Source organism: Prenolepis imparis, unplaced genomic scaffold, assembly GCF_030444845.1.
Source record: "Prenolepis imparis isolate NDT839.2.m4 unplaced genomic scaffold, iyPreImpa1.0 SCAF_12, whole genome shotgun sequence".
In the NCBI taxonomy this organism is placed as follows: Eukaryota; Metazoa; Arthropoda; class Insecta; order Hymenoptera; family Formicidae; genus Prenolepis; species Prenolepis imparis.
Window position 1 is genome coordinate 14038884 of NW_028141170.1, and position 27409 is coordinate 14066292.

Below are 27409 nucleotides of genomic sequence, written 5' to 3' on the forward strand. Positions count from 1 at the left end.
GAGACAGCGCTTATCCCTGCATGAAACGTTTGATGGTACCTTACAAAGACAACGGTCACCTTACGCGAGCACAAAGAAACTTCAATCAGAAGTTAAGTTCTTGTCGTGTCATCGAAAATGCATTTGGTACCTTAAAACAACGATTCCGTCAACTGTACCATTTAAAATTGAGAAATATGATTCGAATTCCAAGTCATCCACGCATGCTGTGTGCTGCATAACATAGCAAACGAAAACGATTTGAGACTATTCGACGATCCAATTGCAGATGATTATGCTGATGACGAAGCAAGACATTTTCCAATTAACGATAACATCGAAATGATAGAAGATAATTATGAGGGACGACATCTTAGAGATGAAATATGCCGTCAACTAGCTATGCAATAGCAAAAACAAAATATATAACAAAGGACAACAATATACAATAAGAAAATGTATATTAATCATGTATATTCATGTATTTTATAATTATGTATTTTATAATCATGTATTTTATAATCATGTATTTTAATATAAAAATAAGATTTATTACAATAATATATTATACTTTTAACATTTTTTATTACTAAAAAGAGAAATAAAATCACATATTTTAATGTGAATATAAAATTCATCACAACCACAGTACTTATACCAGACATAGGACTTTTACAGTAAATTTTTGCCAAATTGCTTATTACATTATTGTAATTTTTGAGATGCTAAATAAAAAAAATCTTTTGAATATAACGTTATTTTTTTTATGTAACTTTATAACTTATAATGTTTATGAACTTTATTGTTTGAAATTTTTATAACTTAAAAATTAAAATCACAGTCGTAATAAAATTAAAATATTGTTTGCAATTTTTATAACTGAAAAATTAAAATTACACTCGTAATAAAATAAAAATATTGTTTGCAATTTTTATAACTGAAAAATTAAATAAATGTATATATATTTTTCGACGAAAAATTAAAATCACAGTCGTAATAAAATTAAAAAATCGTATAAAGTACGATAACATGTGTTTCTTCCACCCTTAATGTAAGCTTGCATTTTTTTTTCCATTGTTGTAATGAAATTTTCCACTAACACGTTTTTACGTTCTCGAAGATTATTCGCGACCTCACGAACTGTTCAACAGTTTTTTTCATATAATCACGAAATTCTTTGCAGAAATTTTCTTTTTTTGATGTCTGTTCCCGTCGGTCAGCTGCTAAATCTTCTAAAGTTTTTTGACATGAAGCTATTAATTTCGCCGTGCTCCCTGTTTTCTGTAATATATAAAACACGATTAAAAATTGTTTTTGGCACTATAGTAATTTCAAAAATATTGTAACAGAGTATTGTACGTTATCAAAAGCAATTTTAAATATTTTAGCACTTAAACAAAAGTTTAATTCAACTGGACTATTTTACATGAGGCAGAGGCATTGCTAGAAGAGGACAAATCGTCGACCAGATTTTCGTTAACTATCGGAGTTTCATCAGTCATTGCTACGTTATCCGTCACATTTTTGTGTGCTAATGACTGCAGTCTATATATAAAAAATGAAACCATTAACACAATTAATAATTAATTGGAAACTCAATTCAATTTGAAAATTTTATTCTTCAGTAAAAAGGTACTGCAATACTTACGGATGGAGTATTGATTGCGATGCACTTACACCAGTAGTTAGATCTATTGTATTTGTGCGAATTCTTAAACCATCATTTGAAGAAGTCACGAGAGGTAAGATATTGTGTTTATTTCCCAGTATTTTGGATAGTTCACTGTTAACAATATGTCAGTATTAGATAAAGTATTAGGTCAAGTATTAGGTCAGTATTAGGTCAAATATTAGATTATATAATACTAATCACTTTTAAAAGAACTTTCTAGGGAGAAATGATAATCGAAAAGACGTCTAATCGATGTTAAATAGATATCTTTGACATTTTGATTCGACATCGATTCGATATCTTTTCAATCATCATTTTTCCCTGAGTTCAAGACTACTGACTATGTATCTTTCGTAACTACATGTTGCCCGTCCTCTTCCTGTTTTTTTATTGTTTGACACCATATTCTTATATGCTCGTTCCATCGTTTTAAATTTGTTTTCAACTTGTAGCGGGGAAACATTATATCCAGACTTTGTCATCGTATTAGCAATGTGAATCCACATTGCTTTTAATGTTTTCAACTTTCTGGACGGAACAAGTTTTCTATTCTCTCGATATAAAGATAAAAAATATTTGGTAGATTCATCACTCCATGAAAATGAAGAATCAGCACCATGATTCCTTTTAATTATGGCAGATTCATTTGTTGTTGCTGAAGTAGATGATTCATCAGCAGTGTCAATATCATTTATTGTTGCTGAAGTAGATGATTCATTAGCAATGTCAATATTTGATGCATTGTTTGCTTTATCATTTAAATTATTTAATTGAATCTGATACAGTTCGTCCTCAACTGGGCAGATCATTGCCTTGGCGTCCAATGATAATGAATTCTTAGGAATTAAGAACTTCAATCCATCTAAACAATTTAATATACCAAAAAACGTAAGGCAATAAATTATAAATACTAAAACACACGATTATTTAATTTTTATCACAATAAAAAAATTATAAAATTGAATAATAATAAAATAAAAATCTTGATTTGAAAAATAAAGTACCAAAGTTTTAATAATAATTGAAATTGCAATTAAATTAGCTCTATTAAATAATTTCTATTGAAAAATATATTTTTCTAACCTTTGGACGTGCAGAGAATTTTGTCACCGCTGACAATACAATTTCCTTTAGAATCTCGAGCAATGCTTGCAAATTTTACTACTTGCAAATTTTCTTTTTGCATAGTGAACAGCTAAAATATGTGTTAACTTAAAATATTAAAAATGTCAAAAAATATTAAAAATGTCATTAATAAACATCTTTTAACATCATAAAAGCATTCATTTTAATAATGTAATACAGCTGTTTGATAAAGATTTTAAATATTTCTTCGATGTTCAGGTCTCGTTGGTGTTAATCATGCATAGGTTATATTTCGCGGGAATCGTAGGTATACACTTTTTACAAATTTCACACCTCCTCAAGACCAAGTGTAAAAAGTATAGGGAAATCGCCACTATAGTGTAGCTATACTCGCAAAACGAACAGCGTACTCTGACGTCACTTCTTCTAAAAGAAACGTGATAGTGTACACTTTCTACAAAAGTGGAGAAAGTGTAGGTAAAACGAACAAACCTAATGAAAGTGATGATTCTGACTCTGAACTTTCAGATATTGAAAATACAACGAAGACTACAGAAACTTACGATGACAAAATTAATAAAGGAATTGCATCCAGAAAAGTCATTCAAGATTTTCAACAAGGTACTTTATTCTTTCATAAATAATATTGATTTTTTTAATCACATTTTAGTCAAGTAATGATTAAGGAATGGATAGATCTAATTTAGAATTTAAGATATAGATTTTTTTTATGTAGAAGAGCACGCATTCATAATTTAATCTTACATTTAAGGCTGCTTTAAGTTTATCTTTAGATGCTATGTAGCCAATAAAACGGCGTTTACATCTAAAGATAAAATTAAAACAGTTTTAAATATAACATCCTATCGGTATAGATTATAATACCTGTCATAGATTCATAAATTCTGTTAATATAAATGTAATGTAAATTTAATGTAAATATAATGTAAATTTCTGTTAATGTAAATGTAGATGAAGATGTTGATGAACCTGATACATTGTCGGATACTAGTCATTTAGATGATAATATGCAAAATGATCAAAATGTGATAAATATAAAGGAAAAATTGATTGATCAGAACCGTCAATTACAGGATTTTCAACAAAGAAAAAAAAGTAAGTAAAAAATTATTTTGCAATAATAATACACATAAATGCACAAATTTGATTATGATTACAGATTTGATTTTATATTTTATTTATATCAATTGGTGAAAAGAAAATACATAGCTGTTTTTAGGAAAAAATATGTAATTTGCAACTTAGCAGCTAGATGTTTTTTCTTAAAAACAACTATGTGTTTTCTTTACATCAATTGATTTTTCTCATTATTTTGTGCATAAAAGTATCGAGATAAGAATATCGGAAAATAAATATTTTACAAGATATTTCATAGTTTATGTAAAGTTAAGTCACAATAAAGTACAAAATATCTCGTAAACTATTCACTTTCTAGTCATCTCACTCTTATAACATTTTATGCCAAATATTGCAAGGAATCGATTTAAATAAAAAAATTATAGTGATTTTATTTAAAAAATTAAATTGACCTTGAAATAATCCTCTGGACTTCGATTAGACTTCAAAGTCAAATAAAGATCACTATTAGATGATCAAATAACATCAAATAACTTTTCTTGAAACATTTTTGTCTTAAACTTAAGAGCTCTGAAATATTCCAGTGGATTGATTAAAATGTCCAAAAATCTATTCTGTATACATTTATATATTTAATTTATATATATTTATTTATATTTATATTTATATTATATTTATATATGTATATTATATTTATATTATTATATTTATATTTATATTAATTTATATTATTATATTATATTTATATTAAGGTGTGTAACGAAAAGTTTTGAGTAAAAAATATGCATGTAGATTTGGTCATCCTGAACAAAAGCTATCATTATTTTTTGCAAACAACGAAAAATTTTGAGTTATTAATTATTGAAAATGGCCATATTATATAAAGGCTTTCTTAATTAATAATTCTGAAATTTGTATAGTTTGCAAAACAGAATAAAAAACTTTTTGCTCTGGATGACTTAATCTACATGTATATTTTTAATTCAAAACTTTTTGTCATATACTCTGTAGATATGAATCTTGAAATATTTTATAAAATGTCGATTAAATATTATATGTAAATCTCTAGAGAATTATATAAATTAATAATATTTTAATATTTCCAGTATCTAGTCGCAATCGATGGACACAAAATGAAAAACATATCGTTATCAATGCTTTTGGTCATTACATAGATTCCACTGACAACAAATTACCCACATTCAATGAAATTGGAAAATTAATTAAAAAGCATCCTGACTTATTAGGACAACGAAGCGTGCCTATGATTAAAACGTGGATACACAATCAAAAACGTATTAAGATGAAGCAAATGAAAATTTAAACATAATTATGTAGTTACCGGATTTATGTTATAATTTATATAAGATTTATATAAGATTTATTGTTTAATGATATGTATATCATCTATTACGTTTAGTTTGTTCATATAAAATTTATTCAGTTATGCTACGTATCGTTTAAATTTAAATAATATAATGAAAAAAAAAGAATTAAAAATTCTATTAGAAAGACTATTAGACTATTGCAAAAGATAAAGACTGTTAGAAACAGTACAACATATATATAGTGCAATAAAAAAACAGTATATACGTATGTATACGTATACAGATATTTATGTATATGAAAATAATCAGTTTTAAAAAAGTTAATTTTTTTATTTGGATACAAGACTGATAGAAAAATAGTATTATATGTAGTGCAATATACGTATGTGCAGTACCCAGATAGCAAAATGTTAGCAGCATGTCGGCAGTATGACAGCAGATCTAATCATGACTTTACGGCAGATTCCTATCCACTGTGTCCGCAATTGATGATATTCTGCTAGCATAGTTAGTAAGCAAAATCTGACAGCAGATTGGCAGCAGAAACCGAGCAGATCTGCACATATAGTTTGATGGCAGATTGGCGGCAGAAACCGAGCAGATCTGTCAAACACAATCTAATAGCAGATTGGCGGCAGAAATCGAGCAGGATCTGCAGTTCCTTGCCATTTGAACATATAAGTATAATAAAATTCAATATTTTTCGATGAATATAACAGGTGCATATTAAGATGTGTTATCCGCTAATTATTTTTTTTTTCATAAATATGATAGTTAATATATAACATATTATATTGTATGTAGTTATATCTCATAGCAATTTTTTAAATGTTCAATTTAATCTATTAATTAAATTAATAAAATAAATTGCAAAAATAATTAAATTTATAATTTATAAAATTTAAGATATAATTTATATGAGAATTAAATTCTGCTTTATGCTTTAAATAGAAAGTAAATGGATAATTTTCCATGTATATATCCTATTGATTCTAATAAGTTTAATATTCTCATGTTAGACTTGTCAGATATCAAAAATTAAACTGATAGAAAAATATACTTTTGATCTTTTATTAATAGCCACGACTTGCAGACTTTATATCTATTTTTAACAGAAATTTGATTGCGAGAAAATACATCGCATAGCGGTAGGCGAAGGAACTATTAAATAACTGCAAAATGCAGATCCTGTTGTCAATTTGCCATCAGATTGTGCGCGCGCAAATCTTGCTCGATTTCTGCCGTCAATCTGACACCAAACTGCGTTGCGCAAATCCTGCTCGGTTTCTACTACCAATCTGCTATGATAATTCTATACAAATCCTGCTTGATTTCTGCTACTGACTTGCTGCCAAATTATGTCAACAGATTTTATAACATTTCTGCCAACGTTCTGCTATCATTATCTGATATAACAAGTTTTATACCAAATCTGCAGTTTTTTTGCTGACAAAAATATATAGCACACAGTTTTAATACATGCTCTTGACAGATTTGGCTATCTGGGGTATATACATATTTATAATAATAATAAAAATAAAGTTTATTTTTTTACTTATAGATGTAGAGATGTAAAGTTAACATAACAATAGTACAAATGTAATAGTCACAATTAATGTTACTGATAAAAAAGGTTTTTTATTTGATACATATAACTATGAGTTTGTAAGAAAGTCTATTTTCTATTATTTAGAAATGTAAAGAAATTAGAATAGAATAATACACATATGTAATAGTGCAATAATATACTTATGTGCAACTTACGTGTAGCATTCATAATAAATGTTCTTTTTTAAAGGTTGTTCTCTTTTAATTTTATTTTTAAAATAACTATACACATATATGTATAAGTATATACATATATACATCAGAGTATCTTTCACAATAGTATCAAATATAAAATATATATAGATTAAGTCCTGAATAAAACTGGTCTTCAACTATTTTGTAAACAAACACGAAAAAATTTCAGTTATTAATTATTTAAAATCTCCATGACGCTTTTGTAATTAATAATTCAGAAATTTGAATTGTTATTCGCAAAACGATAGAGAATTTTTTGTTAGGGATAATTCATTTAACATGTATTTTTTATTTGATACGTATCGTCGGACATTGTTTATATTATACATATCTCTCTTATTTTACACGATCAGCTTGTAAAAAAAGTTTATTTTTTACTTAGTAATATAAATTTATAAAATTAGGACAGAAACTAGTAAATACATAGCAATGCGATAGTAACAATATGATATATGAGTGTTCTTTTGTATCTGTTAGTAACTGTTCATTACATTTATAATTATATATTTTATATTTGAAGAAATAAAGATAAAATAAATAAACAATTACTATTCAATATAAATATACAATATATATATTGTGAAAAAGAAGGAGAGAAAGAAAAAAAGGAAAAAGTGTATGCGTTAAGTTTAGAAAATCAATCGAAACAACAATTTTAGTATATCACTGCATACACTTAATGGGTTGAATCACACCTGTATCAGCACAAGTCATTCAATATAAAATGCATGCTTTAGCATGTCATACCTAAATACAGCAATTATATATTTTCTGTAATAACAGAAAATCTTATAATATTTTATTCTTAACCAATTTACAATTACATTGGAATGAATATATGTGAATACACTATTTATCAGAGAAATAATCTTGTATCAGTATGATAATCATATTATAATAATTATACATGAATGTTTATGTACTGTCTCGCATAATGCATATACATATTTAAAAATTCTGCTAGGATAGATATATTTAAATATTTGTATATTTTTATATCAGTATTTTGCGTATGGTATACTGCCCGTAAACAATATTAAGAATTGTACCGTACTCTTTCGCACTTAAAAATCTCAACATGTCAGTGCATCATGAGATTTTAAGTACAGAAAAAGTACAGTACAGTTTTTAATTATTTACAGCAGCATACAAAACACACCGATAAACAAATATACAAATTTATAATATATCTATGCTAATTCTTTATTTAAATTATATATATGCATTATTTGAGATAGTACATAAACATTTAAATATAATTATTAAAATGTATAAATATAATTATCACATTGATACAATATTATTTTTCTGACAAATAGTATATACATATATGTACATTCCAATGTAATTATAAATGTAATGAATCAGTTAAAAAAATATATAAGATTTTTCTTTTGTGATATAAATAATATACAAAATTCTGTATTTGGGTGTGTCATGCTAAAGCACTGTCTTCGCTGATGTATTCAGTAATTAAATAGCAATACAAATGCTATTCAATCTTCTAACATGTCAAATATATGAAATCATGATTGATTCAACAGACACTTTCACAGATACTGCAAGCTAGTGAAGAAGCGTTGATCATTCCATTACAGATCACAAGATTCTATTAGCGGAGACTATAATATTAAGCTCTCGCATAAAAGATTCTCCTGTTTTGTAATGGATTCCTTCTTGATATTCGATGTAACTTGGATCTGTGATAAGATGCAGATTATCATTCATCTATTGTTGTATTCTGCTAAAATGAAAATAAATATGATATAATATTAATAAGCAGCGTGACTTGAAGATCCTTTGTGTGTACTGCAATCTTACCTGTACAATTGTCATTATAATAATTTAGATTTAACAAACCATAAGAAAATAAAGTGAAAATGTTTCATACTGTGATTGCACCATATTTATCTCAGCACTTATATGTGTTTTACACCATGCATTATTTCTAGCAAAAAGTCCACTGTAAATAGAAGAAAATTGATTAACTGAAAAATGATTAAAGTTATGTTGCATACTCTATTACTTACTCTTTATTACCTATAAATTATGAAAATATAACCGCAATACTCACTTTTAATTAAATGTCTTATACCTAACAGCACACATATCCGAAAGACGTTCAAGGGACATCCAGAGGATGTTAGGATATCCTCTGGATGTCCTCTGAACGTCTTTTGGATATGCTGTTAGGAAACATGTTCACACTTGTTTCATGTTGCTAAAATACTTGAATTCTTTTATGTTATGCCGGCGTCACACGATGTAGGTTTTTCTGTATAATTAGCTGTACGCTAGTTTGTACGCTGCTGTGCTTGCACTTGTGCATGCCAGACACTTCGATGCATTGAGTGCGAAAGTCTAGCTTGTATGATTTCTATGTTTGTTACGGTGCATTATTTCGTGCTCGTTTCCTTGCATGCACCAATCAGCGTTTCGGAAATGTTTCATTCAATGCAATCTTCACTGTTGATATGATATGTCAAAATCGTTTGACAGAATATTAATATTTTAATAAAAATGTGGAATAAAGAACAAATAGTTTCTCTTATAGAGGCATATAAAAAAGAACCCGCATTATATGCTGTGAAGCATCCTAATTATCACTATATACAGGAGCTGTTGTTCCTCCATATCAATCTCTTTTAAAATATTTTATTTAATTATCAAAACCTATCAACCAGCTATGATTGACGTTTGACGTTTTCTTTCGTCTGACGTCTTCATATAACACTCCATACAGCAAACCAACTTCGTGTGACGTGTTTATACAACGCTCTATGCAGCAAACCAAGCAACGTACAGGATACAAGCTAGCATACAAGCTAATCATACAAAAAAACGTACATCATGTGACGCCGGCTTTAGAAAAATTGCCTATCCAATGCGTCATGTCGTAAAAAGGGACAATATCCCGTAAACTTACACGTGTTTAATATTAGAAACACATGACATTAAAACAGAAACGGAAGCGAGGTTAGAATACCTGTTATATCTGGAGTAGGCTCTGTAGAAGAACGCTCTGTTAGAATATTATTTAAATAAAAATAAATCAAAAAATAATTTATTTCTATTTAAAGAATAATTTATTATTTAAATAATAAAAATATTCTAATGGATCATTTTTCTATATCTCCTACTGCACATATGACAGATTTTCTAACCTCGCTTAATTTCGTCCTTGTTTTAATGGCCTAGTTTACATCGAGCACTTGATACGCGTATCAAATAGTAAATAACTAGTAAGTTGGTTCAGTTATTAGCTGATCAGCTCAAATTCACTACTTGATACGCGTATCATTTAAATTGTATATAAACACAGAGAGAAAGATGAGAGGGGCCACGCCGGCGTTTTGCCTGTTACCGTTTTACGGGACTGCTTGAAACGCCCCTCGCACCCATTTTCAAAGTTGGAACTATTTGCACACCCATTTTCTGGCACGGTCAATAAAGTCTGTACTTGGTGCGTGTCCGTGCTACGCCCATAATTTTCGTGTTGAGAAACACGGCATATCGAGTATTTGATTCCATATAATATGCGCGATCTTTTCTCTTTATATATATAAGTATATATATAATTTGTATAGAAACTAAAATATAATTATAAAAATATATATCAAAGGTAAGACGGGCTAATTACGAGCCAAGCGCGGTAAGAAATGCGCAAAGATTTAGAGTTATTATAAAACTAATTTATTGAACGTTTCGGTCCAAGTATCGGACCATCTTCAGCATCTAAAGATACAGAACAAGATAAAAGTACAAATCAGTAATTATGTGGTGTTGAGGATAAAAATTCATAGCGGTTACTCACGCATTATAATTTAAGTAAAGAGACAGCGCTAATATATCTGGCTAAAAACGACAGTAACGAAACCCCGAACGGTGAGCTTCCCTCCGGTTCCAGCCGTTAAGGAAGAGTTCCTCGGATCTTTTGAGTTGACCATCATCCTTTTTTTAAAAAACTTGATTATAGGATGCGTTAAGATAATAAGAAAGAAGAACAGGAGGTGACTCACTTTATCCGTATAATATCGCGTGTCGATACGGCCGAGATACAAACAGACAGAAGTTCAAACAGGCAGTAACGATAATTATTCTATAACATTCTGGTTGTCGGTAACAAAACAATAACAATATATTTGTGGTAGGATATACATACATCGTGACGTATCATCGCGCGCAAGTTTTTGAATATTATATCTTGGATAGATTCTCCACGATCGTGAGATAAGAATGGTGTAGACTCTCTGCAAATTCAGACTATTGTTTTGTCTACTAATAAAAATTATCTCCGACATTAAGCGCTTTCCATAACTCAGTTCTTCATCCAGAACTTCAACATTGTCCCAAGCAAATTCGTGATCCTCCAAAAATATATATGTATATAAAATAAATCTTATCTTAACCAAAATAAAAGGAACAATCAATTTTTTCGATCACCTGGATTTTGTATAATTTTTAATATATATTGCACTATATTTAATATTTACCGCCGCTTCCATTAATACGAAGTACGATGCCAACGTGCAATAATTTACAATTATTTAAAGTTTCCGTGTGTCTAATGTACCATGCCGGTGGAAAGGAACGTTAGGTAGCATGTGTAGCCGAGCGAGTGAGTCGACGAGCTAGAATCCTGCACGTTTCAAGTTCGAACCCTGCTTTTTCAGTTTTTTTTTCCGTTTTTTTTCAAAGATGTATTTAAATAAGTTATTATGTATAAGAACAATCAACTAATAAATTATTATTTCATAACTATTAAAATTATACGCACATTTTTTAACATTTTACTATTAAAAAGATAAAATTTTCTTATGTAATGAAGAACAAATAAAAAATTATTGTTTAATTCTACAAGGAATTTAATTATTAAATGCAAACGTGCGCACACGTATAATTTAGATAGATAACATTCAAATTTTTTAAGTTCAGATGTTTCTTGCAATCTGTATATGACAATCAGTCTACTCGCGCTGTGCCACGGATCGCATCGCATAATACGCTCAAAGCGTTTTTATACGATAGATCGCTTTACGCAGTTTTTCCCGTGAAATAAATACATTTTGCGTGTTGTGTACGCGTGTTTTAGTGTATTTGTTTCTTTCACATTAGTTTTTAAACTATAATTAGTTTTTTAGTTAAGATTATTTTAGTTTAGTAGTTAGTTTATTAGTTAGTGTCCCGTTTTTTTAGTTTCTTTTTTGTGTTGGTGCTAATTATTATTTTTGTTTTACAATGTCGAGTAAACACCGATTTTATGATACTAGAACACTACAAAGCACGCGCTTCGCGCGCGCCATTTATTTCCTTCAGCTATGCAATTTGGACTACGATCAAGATTGTGCTACGAATGCTTCGAAACATCATTCTATCTCTGTTCTACATTCTAGGAGAATAAAGATAGAATGATGTTTCGAAGCATTCGTTGTGCAGTCTTGACCGCAGTCATAATGTATTAATTATAATACTATATTATGTTACTATTAAAACATTCGATGTGATTAAGATACCCTGTATATATAGAAAAAAAGCGTACAAGTCAAATGTCAAATATATTTCGATACGCATGCATATTCATATAAGATATTCTTTCTGTTTTTAAATAAGTTTCACTTGTTTCGTTAATTCAAACATCAATACGTGCGGATAAGACGTTGTTCAAAAATATTGCTCTGATAATTCATATTCCAAGTAAGTAAATCTATCATTTTTTATATCTGTTATTTATTTATTCGTTTCGTTATTCTTTCAATATTATTCTTTCATTTCTTTGAACGCTCTTTTTTCCTTTAAATCTAGCTTTATTAGGTTTTATAACTTTTGACATTTTACTTATTCTTTCTATTAATCTATTATACCATTCTATCTACTCTTTTTTTAATTTTACCATTGTGCTCTTCAATAAAAAAAGAGTAAAGTAAATATATAATATATTAAAAAATTAATCGATCTCTTCAACAGCTTGATTATTTGAATTTAACATGCGTTTTGCAATTTCTCTAACTGCTGTTTATTATTTCTTATGCATTTTTAATTAAATAAGACGAAAATCTGATTAATTGTATTAATTTTTTTCTAAGTAAAATCATAATCATTTATATATAATTATTAATATTAATTATAATTCTGTGACGATCCTTCGGGAGGATATGTTGTCTGCTGTCTTGCACTTTCAATTTATTTGACTTTTTAATAAAAAATGCTGTACAATGACAATCGTGTATAATTGAGATGTAATTGTAACTAATTTTATCTTGTTTCACTTGAAAAGGACCACAATCATATGGTCGAAACGTCGTGAAATTTAAATAAATTTATTATTTGCTAGTTTTGGTCGATCATTTCCACTACTCCTATTTTTCTGACTAGCGATCGTTAATAATAATTAAGATTTATTAATTATAATATTATACAATAATTATAATTATAATGTTATTATTAACAATAATTTAACAAATATAATAAATATAATAATAATAAAAAATATAACAATAATTAATAAAATATTAAAATGTAATAAAAATAATTAATCATAAATTATTATAATAATAATTAATTAAAGTTTTCTATCTGCAGAATACATATTTCCAAAAAAATGGCTGAAAAAAATACTGATGTTAATGAAGATTTTAATGAAAAAAATACTGATGTTAATGAAGATTTCAATGAAGAAGATATAGATCCAATAAGCTTGTTTTCCACAAATGAAGCAATAGATACTATTCAAGTTTTTGACTCAACTGTGTAAGTCTAAAATAAATTTATTTTTAATCATTCTCAGTTATATATAAAAAATTTTATTTTCTAAAACTAAAAAATTAAAAGTATAATTTTTAATTTTATTTAAAAATTTATTATGTTTTTGCATTTTTTTAAAATTTAGTTTTAAAAAGTCACGATTAATTTAAAAATGTTAATACTTATAGTGAAATTATCGGTTATATTGATGTCATTGAGTCGTCACGATACGTAGGAGATAATAATCAATATAAAATTTTCAAATTTTATGTTAATAACGGAAACGGATGTCGTGTACAAATAATTGCATGGAACGACGATATAGATCAGTGCTGGGATTTACTTGCCATTTACGGCGAGATTTCGAGACGCACGCCTCTTGCCCCCCACTCTTCGCTCGAGCCATAACAACGCAGCGCCGGCCGCTCGTAACTAAGGAGCGCGGCACATAGTCTCAGGAACGTGCGTATCAAACGTAATAGCACAATTAGCATTCAAATAGCAAAAGAACACATATACGTGATTAATAATAGAATAATAACTATTTGTATTATTAATACAAAATAAAAGATTGAATAGAAAATTTTAATAATAACTTTTGCTATTAGAATGCTAATTGTGCTATTACGTTTGATACGCACGTTCCTGAGACTATGTGCCGCGCTCCTTAGTTACGAGCGGCCGGCGCTGCGTTGCTATGGCGCGAGCGAGGAGTGGGGGGCAAGAAGCGTGCGTCTCGAAATCTCGCCGTAAATGGCAAGTAAATCCCAGCACTGATATAGATAATATAGAACCTATAGCACAAGCTAATTGCGTAAGTTTCATTATTGATAGAATCTTTATTTATTAATATTATTACAAAATATACTATAATATAGCATATAGTAGTAAAATATACTATAATATATGTAATAAGAATTACTATTAAGGCTCTTCCGTAATCAATACAAATATAAGTGATAGGGCCTTAAGAGCCGAACGCGGATGTTGATGCGTATTCCAACGAAATTTTAATTTTTCGCTGGAATTAAATTAATTGTGCATAGGGCACGCATTTTACTACTTGGTATACTGCCAAGTCTTGTATGGAAAAGTAGTAAAATTCTGCCCTATGCACAATTAATTTAATTCCAGCGAAAAATTAAAATTTCGTTGGAATACGCATCAACATCCGCGTTCGGCTCTTAAGGCCCTATCACTTATATTTGTATTGATTACGGAAGAGCCTTAATAGTAATTCTTATTGTTTATTTACGCCGGCCGAAAAGGCGTTATTTAAAGTATTTATTTAAAAACCAGAGAAAAATATAGAATCGAAAGGATCTGAATAGCTCAGATGGAAGAGCAGTCGCCCGGCAAGCGAAAGGTCTCGGGTTCGATTCCCGATTCAGCGACTTTCGGATCTATATTTTTCTCTCGCATTTAATTCTTTAGGGGGGTTAGAGGGGATGTATAGAATAAAAATCTCAAGTATGAGATTATTCCATACAAGACTTGACAGTATACCAAGTAGTAAAATTCGTGCCCTATGCACAATTAATTTAATTCCAGCGAAAAATTAAAATTTCGTTGGAATACGCATCAACATCCGCGTTCAGCTCTTAAGGCCCTATCACTTATATTTGTATAATATATGTAGTTGTAATATATTTTAATATAATATATTAATATATAAGTGATAGGCCTTAAGAGCCGACCGCGGATGTTGATGCGCATTCTAACGAAATTTAATTTTTCGCTGGAATTAAATTAATTGTGCACAGGGCACGAATTTTTACTACTTGGTATACTGCCAAGTCTTTTCTTGTATGGAATAATCTCATACTTGAGATTAGTAGGAATACAAGGAGAGTTCTAACCAAGGTCCTCTGAGGGGAGCGCGGGGGGGGTTCTCCGAGGCGAGGGGGTATGACGTCACGCGGGGCGAGGGGGATCTCGTAGGCGAGGGGGATGACGTCACGCAGGGCGGGGGCGCTTATCGCTGTGCGGGAGACGCTTATCGCGTATTGTTTTTCATAAACAAAACAGCGTATTGTATTACTTTGAATTATCTAACATATTAATATAAACAAAACACTGCAAAGTGAGCGCCGATATTCGGCCGCCCTCGCGGTACTTCCCCTCCACTCCGCCATAAGGCGACGCGCTTTGGCGGTACTTCCGCCCTCCCCCCCCTGCCCAAAGGGTGCGACGTTTCTTCCTCATTGTTTAGGAAGAATTCTTTTGCGATAATTTTGCCGACATTCGGCCGCCCTCGCGGTACCGCCCCCTTCCCACAATCATCTGAGGGGGTCTTGGGGGATCACGCTTATCGCAATGAACACGTCGGGACACGTGTTTTTTTTCGCGGTAAAAGACCATGTTGCATTACGCGCCGATATTCGGCAGCCTTTGCGGTACCTTTCCCCTCCCCCTAAGCGGGATTCTTTCTCATTGTTTAGGGAGCGCCGATGTCCGGCCGCTCGAATTTTTTCTAGGAAGAATTGCGATAATTTTTGAGGAGATGGGGCTGAAACTTATGGAGAGGGTCTGTCTCCACGTCAAAAAGTCTCGAACCGTCTCCGAGCTAAGTATCCTGTGTGAATTGCAAGTGAGAAGAAAAAATAATGAATATAGAAGAAGTAATTATCATCGAAGATAGTGATGAAGATGTGAGTGTCATCGAAAATGGAAAATAATAATTTCGAGAGAATATTAGACGAGTCATCTGATCACGAGTTGTAGGATAACAGTGTAGACGAATCTGACGAAGATCACGCGTCGTCGAGTGACAGTAATTATATTAGTGATCGCAGTGAGGACCTTACGGATATTCACGACAAAGTCTAATTCACAAATCCTTGCGCTAAACGGACGTACAAAAGTTTGCGCCATATACTTTTATTATTCTACGGGTGGTGCTCTGGCTTTATGTACTTCATGTATGATCTCTATTCAAGATTTCGGACACATGTATGCTGTACGAAAGCATGTGATTAAATTACACAATGCAGTGGATTGTTGATGGTGTTGCAATTGTAGAGAATCATTGTGTCAGATATTTCCATGTGATATGTGATATGTGATATGTGTTTGCACAAAATAAACTTTTGGAGATTGTACTGGGACACTTAAAGTGAGAATTCTACAAGTGTTGTGAAAATGGCGACTCAGAAAAAATCGAAGGACATGTCTTCGGTGGTATAGTTTCTACGAAATCGTGAACTCGGTGTACAGAAACCCCAAACGAAAGATTTGGCCCATTTTATAGAAATTCATGAAGATATTTTAAGAACAACTGGCGGTTTATCTAAATGCTTCAGAGCACACAACAACATCAAATGCTTTCGACGTCGCTATAAAAGCTGTGTGATTTATTTTAAAGGATCTGAGGACCCATATATTGGTCGAATGGATATGCCATCACCATCGGCATCATGCGAATCATCGGATTATGATTTTTCGGACTAAGATATTGAGGAACCATTATGATTTTTCAGACCGAGATATTGAGGAACCGTATTCTCCCTAACCTGTCATGGAGGCAGTATGTAATACTTGTATTTATTTAAATAAATTAAAATATTTATAAATTAATTAACAAAATTTTTCTGTTATGCAGAAGGGGCCCCTTGCTATCCCATAATGGTCCTCTACCGCCTCGCAGCCACCGCCCCACCACCTCGCAGCCGCTGCTCCTCCGCTTGCCGCCGATTTAAAATTTTTATATTTTGTATTTTAAATTTATATTATTTATCTATTTATCTTATTATTTGTATTTTTCTTATATATTCATATTATATTATTATATTTTTTATATTTTTATATTATATTCATATTATATTATTATATTCTTATATATTCTTATATTTTAAATTTTAAATTCACACATACACACCACACACACACACATACACACACACACACATGTAAATACACATTTATTCATAATTAAAAATTAGTATTATTAAAAATGTTTTTATTTTAAAATTCCTCTTCTTTTTCCTTTGCAAACCTCTCTCGCGTTATCTCGCGCTCTCCTTTGCAAACATCTCTCTCTCGCATGCGTCTCTCGCGCTATCTCTTTCTCACATGTGCCTCGCGTTCTCTCATAAACGCCTCACACTCTTTCTTCTAAGCGCTCTCGCGCTATTCCTTTCTCGCGTGCACCTCTCGCGCTATCTCTGGCGGTTCTTAGCATCGCGTTCCCCCTTTCCCCGCATGACGTCATCCCCCGCAAGGACCGCACAACTATTGGGAGCTATACGTATAAGAGCTAGGGAACTGTTTACGGGTGGGAGAGAGTGCGGATTGGAAATGCATACAAAGAAATTACATCATAATTTAAACTTAAAAATTCTTTATTATTCTCTTTTACATATTTTACATATTATTAACTAAAAACTAAATCTATTTGCGCGGGCCTAATATGCGTTATAATAATTTTGGGTTCAAATATCACAGATTTAATTTCGATTTTATTTATAGAACATTTGGTGAGCGAACAGCTTATTGGGTAAAAAAATGGATTGATGTTAACTACAAGTAAAAACCACATCAAAACTAACTTTTTTAAGGTCATGCAAAAATTGGGATTTATTTCCCAAACATCTAATAAATTTATGTAACTTTGAATTTAATTTATATCATCATAGATCATTAAAAAGAAGAGACAGAATGTTGCATACATTCAAGGTTGATTCATTAAAAATTGAGATTTTTGATCTTCACTGATTAATTGAATTGTTACATAATGAAAAATACACTATAAACCAAATTCTTTTCAATAGTTTTCCTACATACATATGGTTTGACGTAACAAAACATTACATGAGAGCTTTTGATAATTACCATAAAAAATTCATTATCTACATGAATGTGAAAGAATTACAAGGTTTACTAAAGGAAAAAAACAAAGCATATATTAAAAACATCAAACCAATAACCTTCAGTTATAACTTAAATAATAGTTTAAAACATAAACCAATTACTACTATTAATAACAATCTTATTATCACAGATATCAAAGCATCTGATTTCCTAAAAAAAACCTGTTCATCCTTTAAATAATACTAATGAAAAATGGTTCACAAATTTATCTAGTCATGAAATCCCGGGAGAGGTCTCTAATTTGTTACAATTAGGCAGTAATTTCAGCCTCCCGATCACAAAAATAAAAAAAACGGCCATACATGAGTTTATTAATGATATTGAATTTAACACCAACAATATCAATAACATTACAAATATCCGCAACATTTCCATATCACAGTTCCATCATTTTATTCGGAATAATCATCACACGAACCCTATTCAATCAAGATTATTATCGATGCTCCATTTATAATAACTAAACAATTTTGCTCTCATAATCCTAACATCCTTTTCACGCGTACTGATAAAGTCAATGTAACGGTTGCACTAAACAAAGACAATTACATCGAAAAAGTGGAAGACCTACTAAATGATAAAAAAGGAACCTATACTTTGATCAACAAGAACCCCGCATCAAAAATTGAAAGGGAACTTAATGACATATTAAAGAATTGGTTAAAAAATGAGCACATTACCAAAAAAGAATATTATTTTTTGCATTCGAGTGACTCGATACTATTCAAAGCTTACGGTCTACCTAAGATCCATAAAGACAATGTACCGTTCAGAATTATTGTATCTTCTATCAGCACGTCTTTATATAATATAGCCTCATTTATTCACAATATCTTAACAAAAAGCATCCCGAAATCGGCTACCTACATAAATAACAGTTTTGAATTGTACAGCATTCTGTCAGGAAAAACATTAAGAGAACAGGATGTTTTAATTTCACTTGATGTGGTTTCACTTTTTACAAATGTATCTCTAGATCTTGCAATTGGAAGTATTATTAACAGATGGAATTATATTAAACTACACACAAAAATTCCAAAAGAGAAATTTATTTTCATGGTTACCCAGTGAGCAATATATTATCAAAAGAAATTCATAAAGTACTCAAGTTTAAGAGTCGGACTTCCGATAACTCCATCAAAATGATAATATTATGATATCAATAAGTCCTCCAATGCATCGATTTTAGAGGAAAGAAAGACATCACATAAATGATATCTAAAAGAATTCCACAATCTGACTTCTTTTAAATATAAAAAAAAAGGTTACCGTTAAGAATTGCTATTTGTAGTATTATATTTTTATATTTTTATTATATTTAAAAAAAAGTATTATATTTAAAAAAAATATAACTCTTAGTATACATTTCTTTTATAACATTTTATTAAAATTTGTTCGAAATTGCAATACTATATCCGCTTTAATTTATTTCGGCTGTTGTGATAATATTTCGCGGTCGAATAAATAGCAGAAAAAAGTTCACCTAGGAATAACTATGTCATAAATCATCGAGGCAATTAAAGCGTCAATAATAAATAACAAATACGCAACGGTTACCGCGCTGAGTTTCAACTACCAACGTCGCGAAACACATGCGCAAAACGATCACGTGATTTCCGAGGGCCAATCGATGGAACAATCGATTGCCTCGCGCATGTCAGGCCCGTGTCGACTCAGCGCGGATCGCGAGACAACCAATGGCACCAGGCGCCCTTGCGTCACCTCAACAACTTTAAATTTGTTGAAAGTTAATTGGCGCGTGGTGACGTGACGGGCTCCTGCACCGAGACAATAAAGGGAGCGCCGACAAAAATCTGGTAGCCTTATCTCATTATATCGCAGTCAAACCGCATATCGCATCTCCGCTTATTGTTAAAACCGCAAACTCGTTGACGACCGCCGCTTACCATTGTACTTTGATTTTGATCACTCACTCTGAAACTTGATTAATTTTGTTTATTAGTATTGTGCGTGTATAATTTTTGTTAATCAGTTAATTTAATTTGATTAAACTTTGATACATAAAACCTGACTTATTTTCTCCGCAAGGCGCGTTCTCGAACATATTTTTGGTTCTTCGAGCCGGATCGCGTCGTCGCGCCGGCACCCGCAAGTTCGTGAGCGTGACCTGTCGGGTGGAATGAAGTGAGTGTCCGCCAGAACCCAGTGCGAGCAGCAATCATGGATGTAGCCACGCTGATTGACTCTCAACGCGAGATCCAAGTCCGCATCTCACGCTCGGTGGAGTATCTGAGGAAACTGGGCAACGCCAACATCACCGCCAGTGCCGTCACCACACGCACCAGAATCCTCGATCAGCTGTGGTCGAAATTTGAGACTCAGCATGACCTCATCCGTGCGGCCCTGAAAGACAAATTTAGTGACAGCGATTATTTCAAGTCGGAGCTGCATGAGGATACAGAAAATCTTTACGTGGCGCAGCGTAGCCTGCTGGATGGCTACGCCGAACTATTCCGGGAGCCGCCCGTGCGTCCAACTCACGACGTCGCATCGAAGTCCTCGCTGCCGCGCATCAAGGTGCCGCCGTTCTCCGGTACTTATGCTGACTGACCATCCTTCAGAGATCTATTGCTGTCCGTCGTTGGTGGGAATGCATCGATCTCCACCATCGAGCGCTTTCACCACCTCCGCTCGAGTGTGACAGGGCAGGCTGAAAAATTAATCAGATCATTAACTGTCACCGGTGATAATTACGATCGCGCTTGGGCGATCTTGAGCAAACACTATGACAACAAGAGAGAACTTATCCGCTCCAACTTTGCCACGTTCATGGCCGTGCCAAAGATGAAGGGAGATACCGCTGATGAGCTGAGCCGCATTCACAACGCCGTCACCACCGCCGTCAACGCACAGGAGAGCATCGGTCGTCCAACCAACACTCACGGGATGGACCTCTTTAATCACCTGGTCGCTGAATTATTTGACTCGACCACTCGCCTGGAGTGGGAGTCGTCCACTTCAGGGTCCGCCGAACCGCCACAACACGAGACACTTCTCGACTTCATTAGCCGACGGATTCTGACCCTCAACGCCGCACGACCAAAGGGTGTCCACAAGAACTCAGGAGACGGTTCGCGGGCCGCCAAATCACACGTCGCGAAGCACGGATCAACTTCACCACAATGCGCATTGTGCCACGAGAAACACGCACTGATGACGTGCCGCGACTTCAAGGCCAAGACCGCTGTCGAACGGAGAACGTTTGTTGAAACAAACAAACTATGCTTTAATTGCCTGGGAAATCACTTTCTCTCACGATGCCAGTCGAAGAAGAACTGTCTGACTTGCAACGCACGTCACCACACCATGCTGCACGGCGCACAACCTGCACCTTCAACGGCTGCAGCAACCACATCTGCCACCGCACTAGCCACTACACTGACCACTAGGCATCAGAGTGACGATCGAAAAACCATCCTCCTGGCAACTGCACGCGCGAATATCGCCGACCGACATGGATCGCCTCACGCCGTGCGAGCACTGATCGACCAAGGCTCCGAATTGTCCATCATATCGGAGATCCTGGCTCAACGACTGCGTCTGCCTCGATCCTATTCGGAGCTGTCTATCTTTGGCATCGGAGGAGCTGGTCCAGGGTCTACTCGCGGCAAGGTCACACTGAACATCAGCTCGAATGTGACCAACGCCGAGTTCTCCGTGGTGGCGTACGTGCTGCCGCGCCTCTCCATCGAACAAGGTCCCGCCTCAAGGGATAGACACTGCTAGCCTCACATTCAAGACCTCCAGCTGGCCGACCCGCGCTTTCTGGACGACGACCCAGCGGAGCTACTCCTGGGAGCAGAAGTCTGCTCCCTCATCATCGAGGAGGGAGTGCGCAAGGGCGGACCGGAGATGCCAATCGCCCAGCTGACCATCCTTGGATGGATCCTGTCCGGGGGCTCCAATGCAGCAGCAACCGACGGTCCCCGTCGCACGTTCCAGTGCACCGCCGACCACGACCTAGCCGACCTGGTTCAACGATTCTGGGAGCAGGAGAGAGAGCCGACATCAATCGCCCCGCTTACCCCCGACGAGGACAGGTGCGAGGAGCTCTTCGTGCGTACTTGCAAACGCACGGCCGCAGGAAGATACATGGTGAGACTGCCATTTTCATCACCGCCAACGACGCTCAAGGAAACTCGTCTGCCATCGGAACGCCTCCTGAGAGCGATGGAGCGGAAGGGCCGCCAAGATCGTGGCTTTGGTGACCTCTACCGAGGATTCATGCGGGAGTATGAGGACCTGCAACACATGGAGATAGTCAGCACGCCGACAACCACTTCCAGTCTCAAGTGCTACTTACCGCACCACGGGGTCCTCAAGAAATCGAGCACCACCACAAAGCTCAGGGTCGTGTTCAACGGGTCTCAACGCACACGGTCCGGCGAGTCCCTGAATTCCCATCTTCTCACTGGTGCAAACCTCCTACCAGCACTCGCCGACGTGTTACTTCGATGGCGGTGGCACCGGTACGTCTTCGTCATGGACATCGAGAAAATGTACCGCCAAATTCTTGTTCATCCCGAGGACTGTCGCTTCCAGACAATATTGTGGCGCCACAATGACGCTGACGACATCCACGAATACGAGCTGAAGACGATGACGTACGGACTGGCGTGTGCACCGTTCCTCGCCATCAGAACGTTGCGACAACTCGCAACAGACGAAGAGGCACGTTTTCCTCATGGTATCATAGCACTACGTTGTGATTGTTACGTCGACGACGTGGTCACTGGTGCGGACAACCTGGCGGACGCAGTCAACCTCCAGACGGAGTTGCGCAATCTCTGCATGGCGGGCGGATTTCCGTTGAGAAAGTGGACCTCGAACAACGAAGAAGTCCTCAAGGGAATCCCGCAAGACCATCGACTCCCACGCTCATCGCATTCATGGGAAGTTGAGGGCCACTCCACTCTGGGTCTCCGGTGGCATCCTCAAGACGACTGGTTCTCATTCGTTATACATCCGCACACAATCAGCGACTTCACAAAAAGACGGGTCCTCGCCGAGACTGCACGGCTCTTCGATCCGATGGGCTGGCTCGCGCCTGTCGTGATCCGAGCAAAAATCCTGATCCAGACGACGTGGCTTCAGCAACTGGCTTGGGACACTCCACTACCTGACAAGGACGCTCAACGCTGGCAACAATTATTGAGCCAGCTTCCTCTTCTCGACCACATACGTGTGGCCCGTTGGCTCGGCACTGGAATCAACCTCTCAAATCTGCAGCTTCATGGCTTCGCCGACGCATCAGAGCGAGGATACGCCGCTGTTGTCTACCTCCGCAGCACTGAAAAGAACGAAGCGTCAGTCAAGCTGTTGATGGCGAAGTGCAAGGTCGCACCGGTCAAGCAGGTGTCGTTGCCTCGCCTTGAACTCTGCGCCGCCGGTCTACTTACCAGCCTCACACTACATGTTCGCAACACTCTCGCTCTTGCAGCTACACCAGTACATCTATGGTCCGATTCGAAGGTCACGCTGCATTGGGTCCACGGACACGCCACACGCTGGAAGACCTTCGTCGCCAACAGGGTGGCTCACATCCAGACGCAACTTCCAGACGCTCAGTGGAGACACGTGGCCGGGAAGGACAACCCTGCGGACTGTTCATCACGAGGCATTACTCCTAGCGAACTGCTCAACCACTCGTTGTGGTGGACGGGACCTACCTGGCTAATCAAGGGAGAGGCTGCTTGGCCCAGCTCAGAAATGGAGGCTCCAGAGGATGATCTTCCTGAACGAAGAGCCACCAGCTTAGTGACCAAGGGACACATCGCCGTCGAACCAGAACTTCTCCTCCGGTTCCCAACGCTGCATCGTCTGCTGCGAGTCACGGCCTGGTGTTGTCGCTGGATCAACATTGCGAAGCATCGTGTCACCCCCGGCCTGCCGCTGCACCCGGACGAGTTGGATGCCGCACTGTTTCGTTGGCTTCAAGTGGTGCAACACTTCATTTCCCAGACGAGATAGTTGCTGTCAAGGCTGGACGCACCAGTCCACCACGTAGTTCACTGGCAAGGTTGAGTCCACTCCTCGATGATCAAGGTGTGCTGCGGGTAGAAGGACGTCTCAAACACGCACTGCTGCCGCATGATGAGAAGCACCCGATGATAATCCCGCCGACCTCCTGGTTGACTCGACTCTTAATCCTGCCACCGTCGGACTCTGCACGGAGGTGTACAGCTGACGCTCGGCCTGCTCCGGTTTCGTTTCTGGGTGCCACGTGGGAGGACCGTCGTCAAGCAGCAGCTGTACCGCTGTGTGACCTGCACTCGATGGAGAGCAACCGCAACACAACCTCCAATGGGCAACCTCCCTCGCGACAGGGTGACACCAAATCGGCCATTCCTCAGCACCGGTCTGGATTACGCGGGACCGATCCTCATCCGGACCAGCAAGGGCCGTGGACACCGTGCTCACAAGGGATACGTAGCTGTCTTCATCTGTTTTTAGTCGAAGGCCATTCATCTTGAAGTTGTTTCAGATTACTCTTCTGAGGCCTTCATCGTCACCCTCCGTCGTTTCGTCTCCCGCCGAGGACTGTGCACCGACCTGTATAGTGACTGCGGCACAACGTTCATCGGGGCAGACCGCACGTTGCGCGAGCTCTTCAACGCATCGTCAGCCGAAGGTCGCGGTATCGCCCTTGCTGCCACTGCTCAAGGAATCCGTTGGCATTTCAACCCGCCAGCGGCACCGCACTTCGGTGGTCTATGGGAGGCCGCCGTGAAGTCGATCAAGTTTCACCTCCGTCGGGTGATCGGGGAGACCACCCTCACATTCGAGGAGTTGAGCACTCCTCACCCAAATCGAGACCTGTCTTAACTCTCGTCCGCTGCAGGCACTCTCAGACGACCCTGACGACATCTCGGCGCTGACACCCGGTCACTTCCTCATCGGGGCGCCACTTCTCGCTGTGCCCGAGCCATCGATGACTGGCCAACGTGAAAGCACATTATCACGATGGCGTCATTTGCAGTAATGAGAGAACACTTTTGGAGTCGATAGTCCAGTGAATACATCCACGGACTAACCACACGACCCAAGTGGCTCAAGGACGAGGTCGCACCCCGTGTCGGCAATCTCTGCCTCATACGCTCCGAGCTCACTCCTCCGAGTCGATGGCCTCTCGCCCGGATAACGAAGCTGCATCCCGGAGACGACGGCATTCTGCGCGTGGTTACCGTCCGGACCTCTACCTCCGAGCTCGTGCGCCCACTTGTAAAAATCGTGCTGCTTCCCTGCGTTGAAGCAGAAATCGCGACCACCGACACATGACACCGCACATCACACACTCGACACACCTCACTCACTATCTCACTCATTGTCTTACATTCACAAGCGTCTTCCACGCGAATCATTTCCTTGCCTCACAGCCGCACTCTCTAAACATTCACACTTTACATCCACATCACTGGAGAACACATCGGAACGCGTTGCATTCGGCACTAATTGTTGCACACGACCACTGTAACCCGTATTCACTACCGACACGTGGATTACACACCGCGACTCAGCTGATCTAACGTGACACGCAGTCACCACGTGTGTCGTAACGCGCAGCCGCGCCGTTACAATCACCGACCAATGAAGCGCGCTCCGCGACCAGCGATCATTAGCGAATTATTTTGTCACGACGTAACAAGGCAGGCGGGATGTTCGAAATTGCAATAATATATCCGCTTTAATTTATTTCGGCTGTTGTGATAATATTTCGCGGTCGAGTAAATAGCAGAAAAAAGTTCACCTAGCTAGGAATAACTATGTCATAAATCATCGAGGTAATTAAAGCGTCAATAATAAATAACAAATACGCAACGGTTACCGCACTGAGTTTCAACTACCAACGTCGCGAAACACATGCGCAAAACGATCACGTGATTTCCGAGGGCCAATCGATGGAACAATCGATTGCCTCGCGCATGTCAGGCCCGTGCCGACTCAGCGCGGATTGCGAGACAGCCCATGGCACCAGGCGCCCTTGCGTCACCTCAACAACTTTAAATTTGTTGAAAGTTAATTGGCGCGTGGTGACGTGACGGGCTCCTGCACCGAGACAATAAAGGAAGCGCCGACAAAAATCTGATAGCCTTATCTCAGTATATCGCAGTAAAACCGCATATCGCATCTCCGCTTATTGTTAAAACCGCAAACTCGTTGACGACCGCCGCTTACCATTGTACTTTGATTTTGATCACTCACTCTGAAACTAGATTAATTTTGTGTATTAGTATTGTGCGTGTATAATTTTTGTTAATCAGTTAATTTAATTTGATTAAACTTTGATACATAAAACCTGACTTATTTTCTCCGCAAGGCGCGTTCTCGAACAAAATTAAAACAGGTTTCAAAATGCCCATAGACTTTGAATAAAGAAAAACTTTATGATTGCAACGTGCTTTTTGCAGACATAACCCAACTTCTTTGGTTGGATATAGAGGCAACATAGAACAAATAACAAAAATATATATGAAAATATATAATCTCTATTTTATGCTCAAATACATATTTAATAATGTTTATAATTTAAGAAAGAAAGATTAAACGTTAATATCGAAGAACGTAAATGCTATCTCTTTGAAATTCAACTCAGAGCACGCAGTTCACACACGTATATATGAGGCCATGTGCGGCGTTCGTAAAATAGCACGCTTGCTAGAGACTCTACAGACATCTATGAATAGACAACATAAAGAGCTCTTCTGAAAGATATCTTACAAAAAGATAACTTACTGATATCATTTTTAAGAGAAATTAATAAGGTCTTCAAAAGTTCTCTTAAAGAGCTCTTCTGAAAGATATCTTACAAAAA

At 36.2% G+C, this 27409-nt stretch overlaps 1 protein-coding gene across 1 annotated transcript in view; it reads left to right on the top strand.

Moving 5' to 3' along the window:
* Positions 1–1773: 1773 nt before the first annotated feature.
* LOC145943387 (uncharacterized) overlaps positions 1774–27409 on the top strand; it is a 69255-nt gene continuing 43619 nt past the window's right edge. The window contains exons 1-5 of the mRNA XM_083050902.1: positions 1774–1810; positions 3266–3358; positions 3710–3853; positions 13629–13713; positions 13896–14036. Of these exons, the coding sequence (XP_082907028.1) occupies positions 1774–1810; positions 3266–3358; positions 3710–3853; positions 13629–13713; positions 13896–14036 (500 nt within the window). The remainder of the gene's footprint in view (positions 1811–3265; positions 3359–3709; positions 3854–13628; positions 13714–13895; positions 14037–27409) is intronic.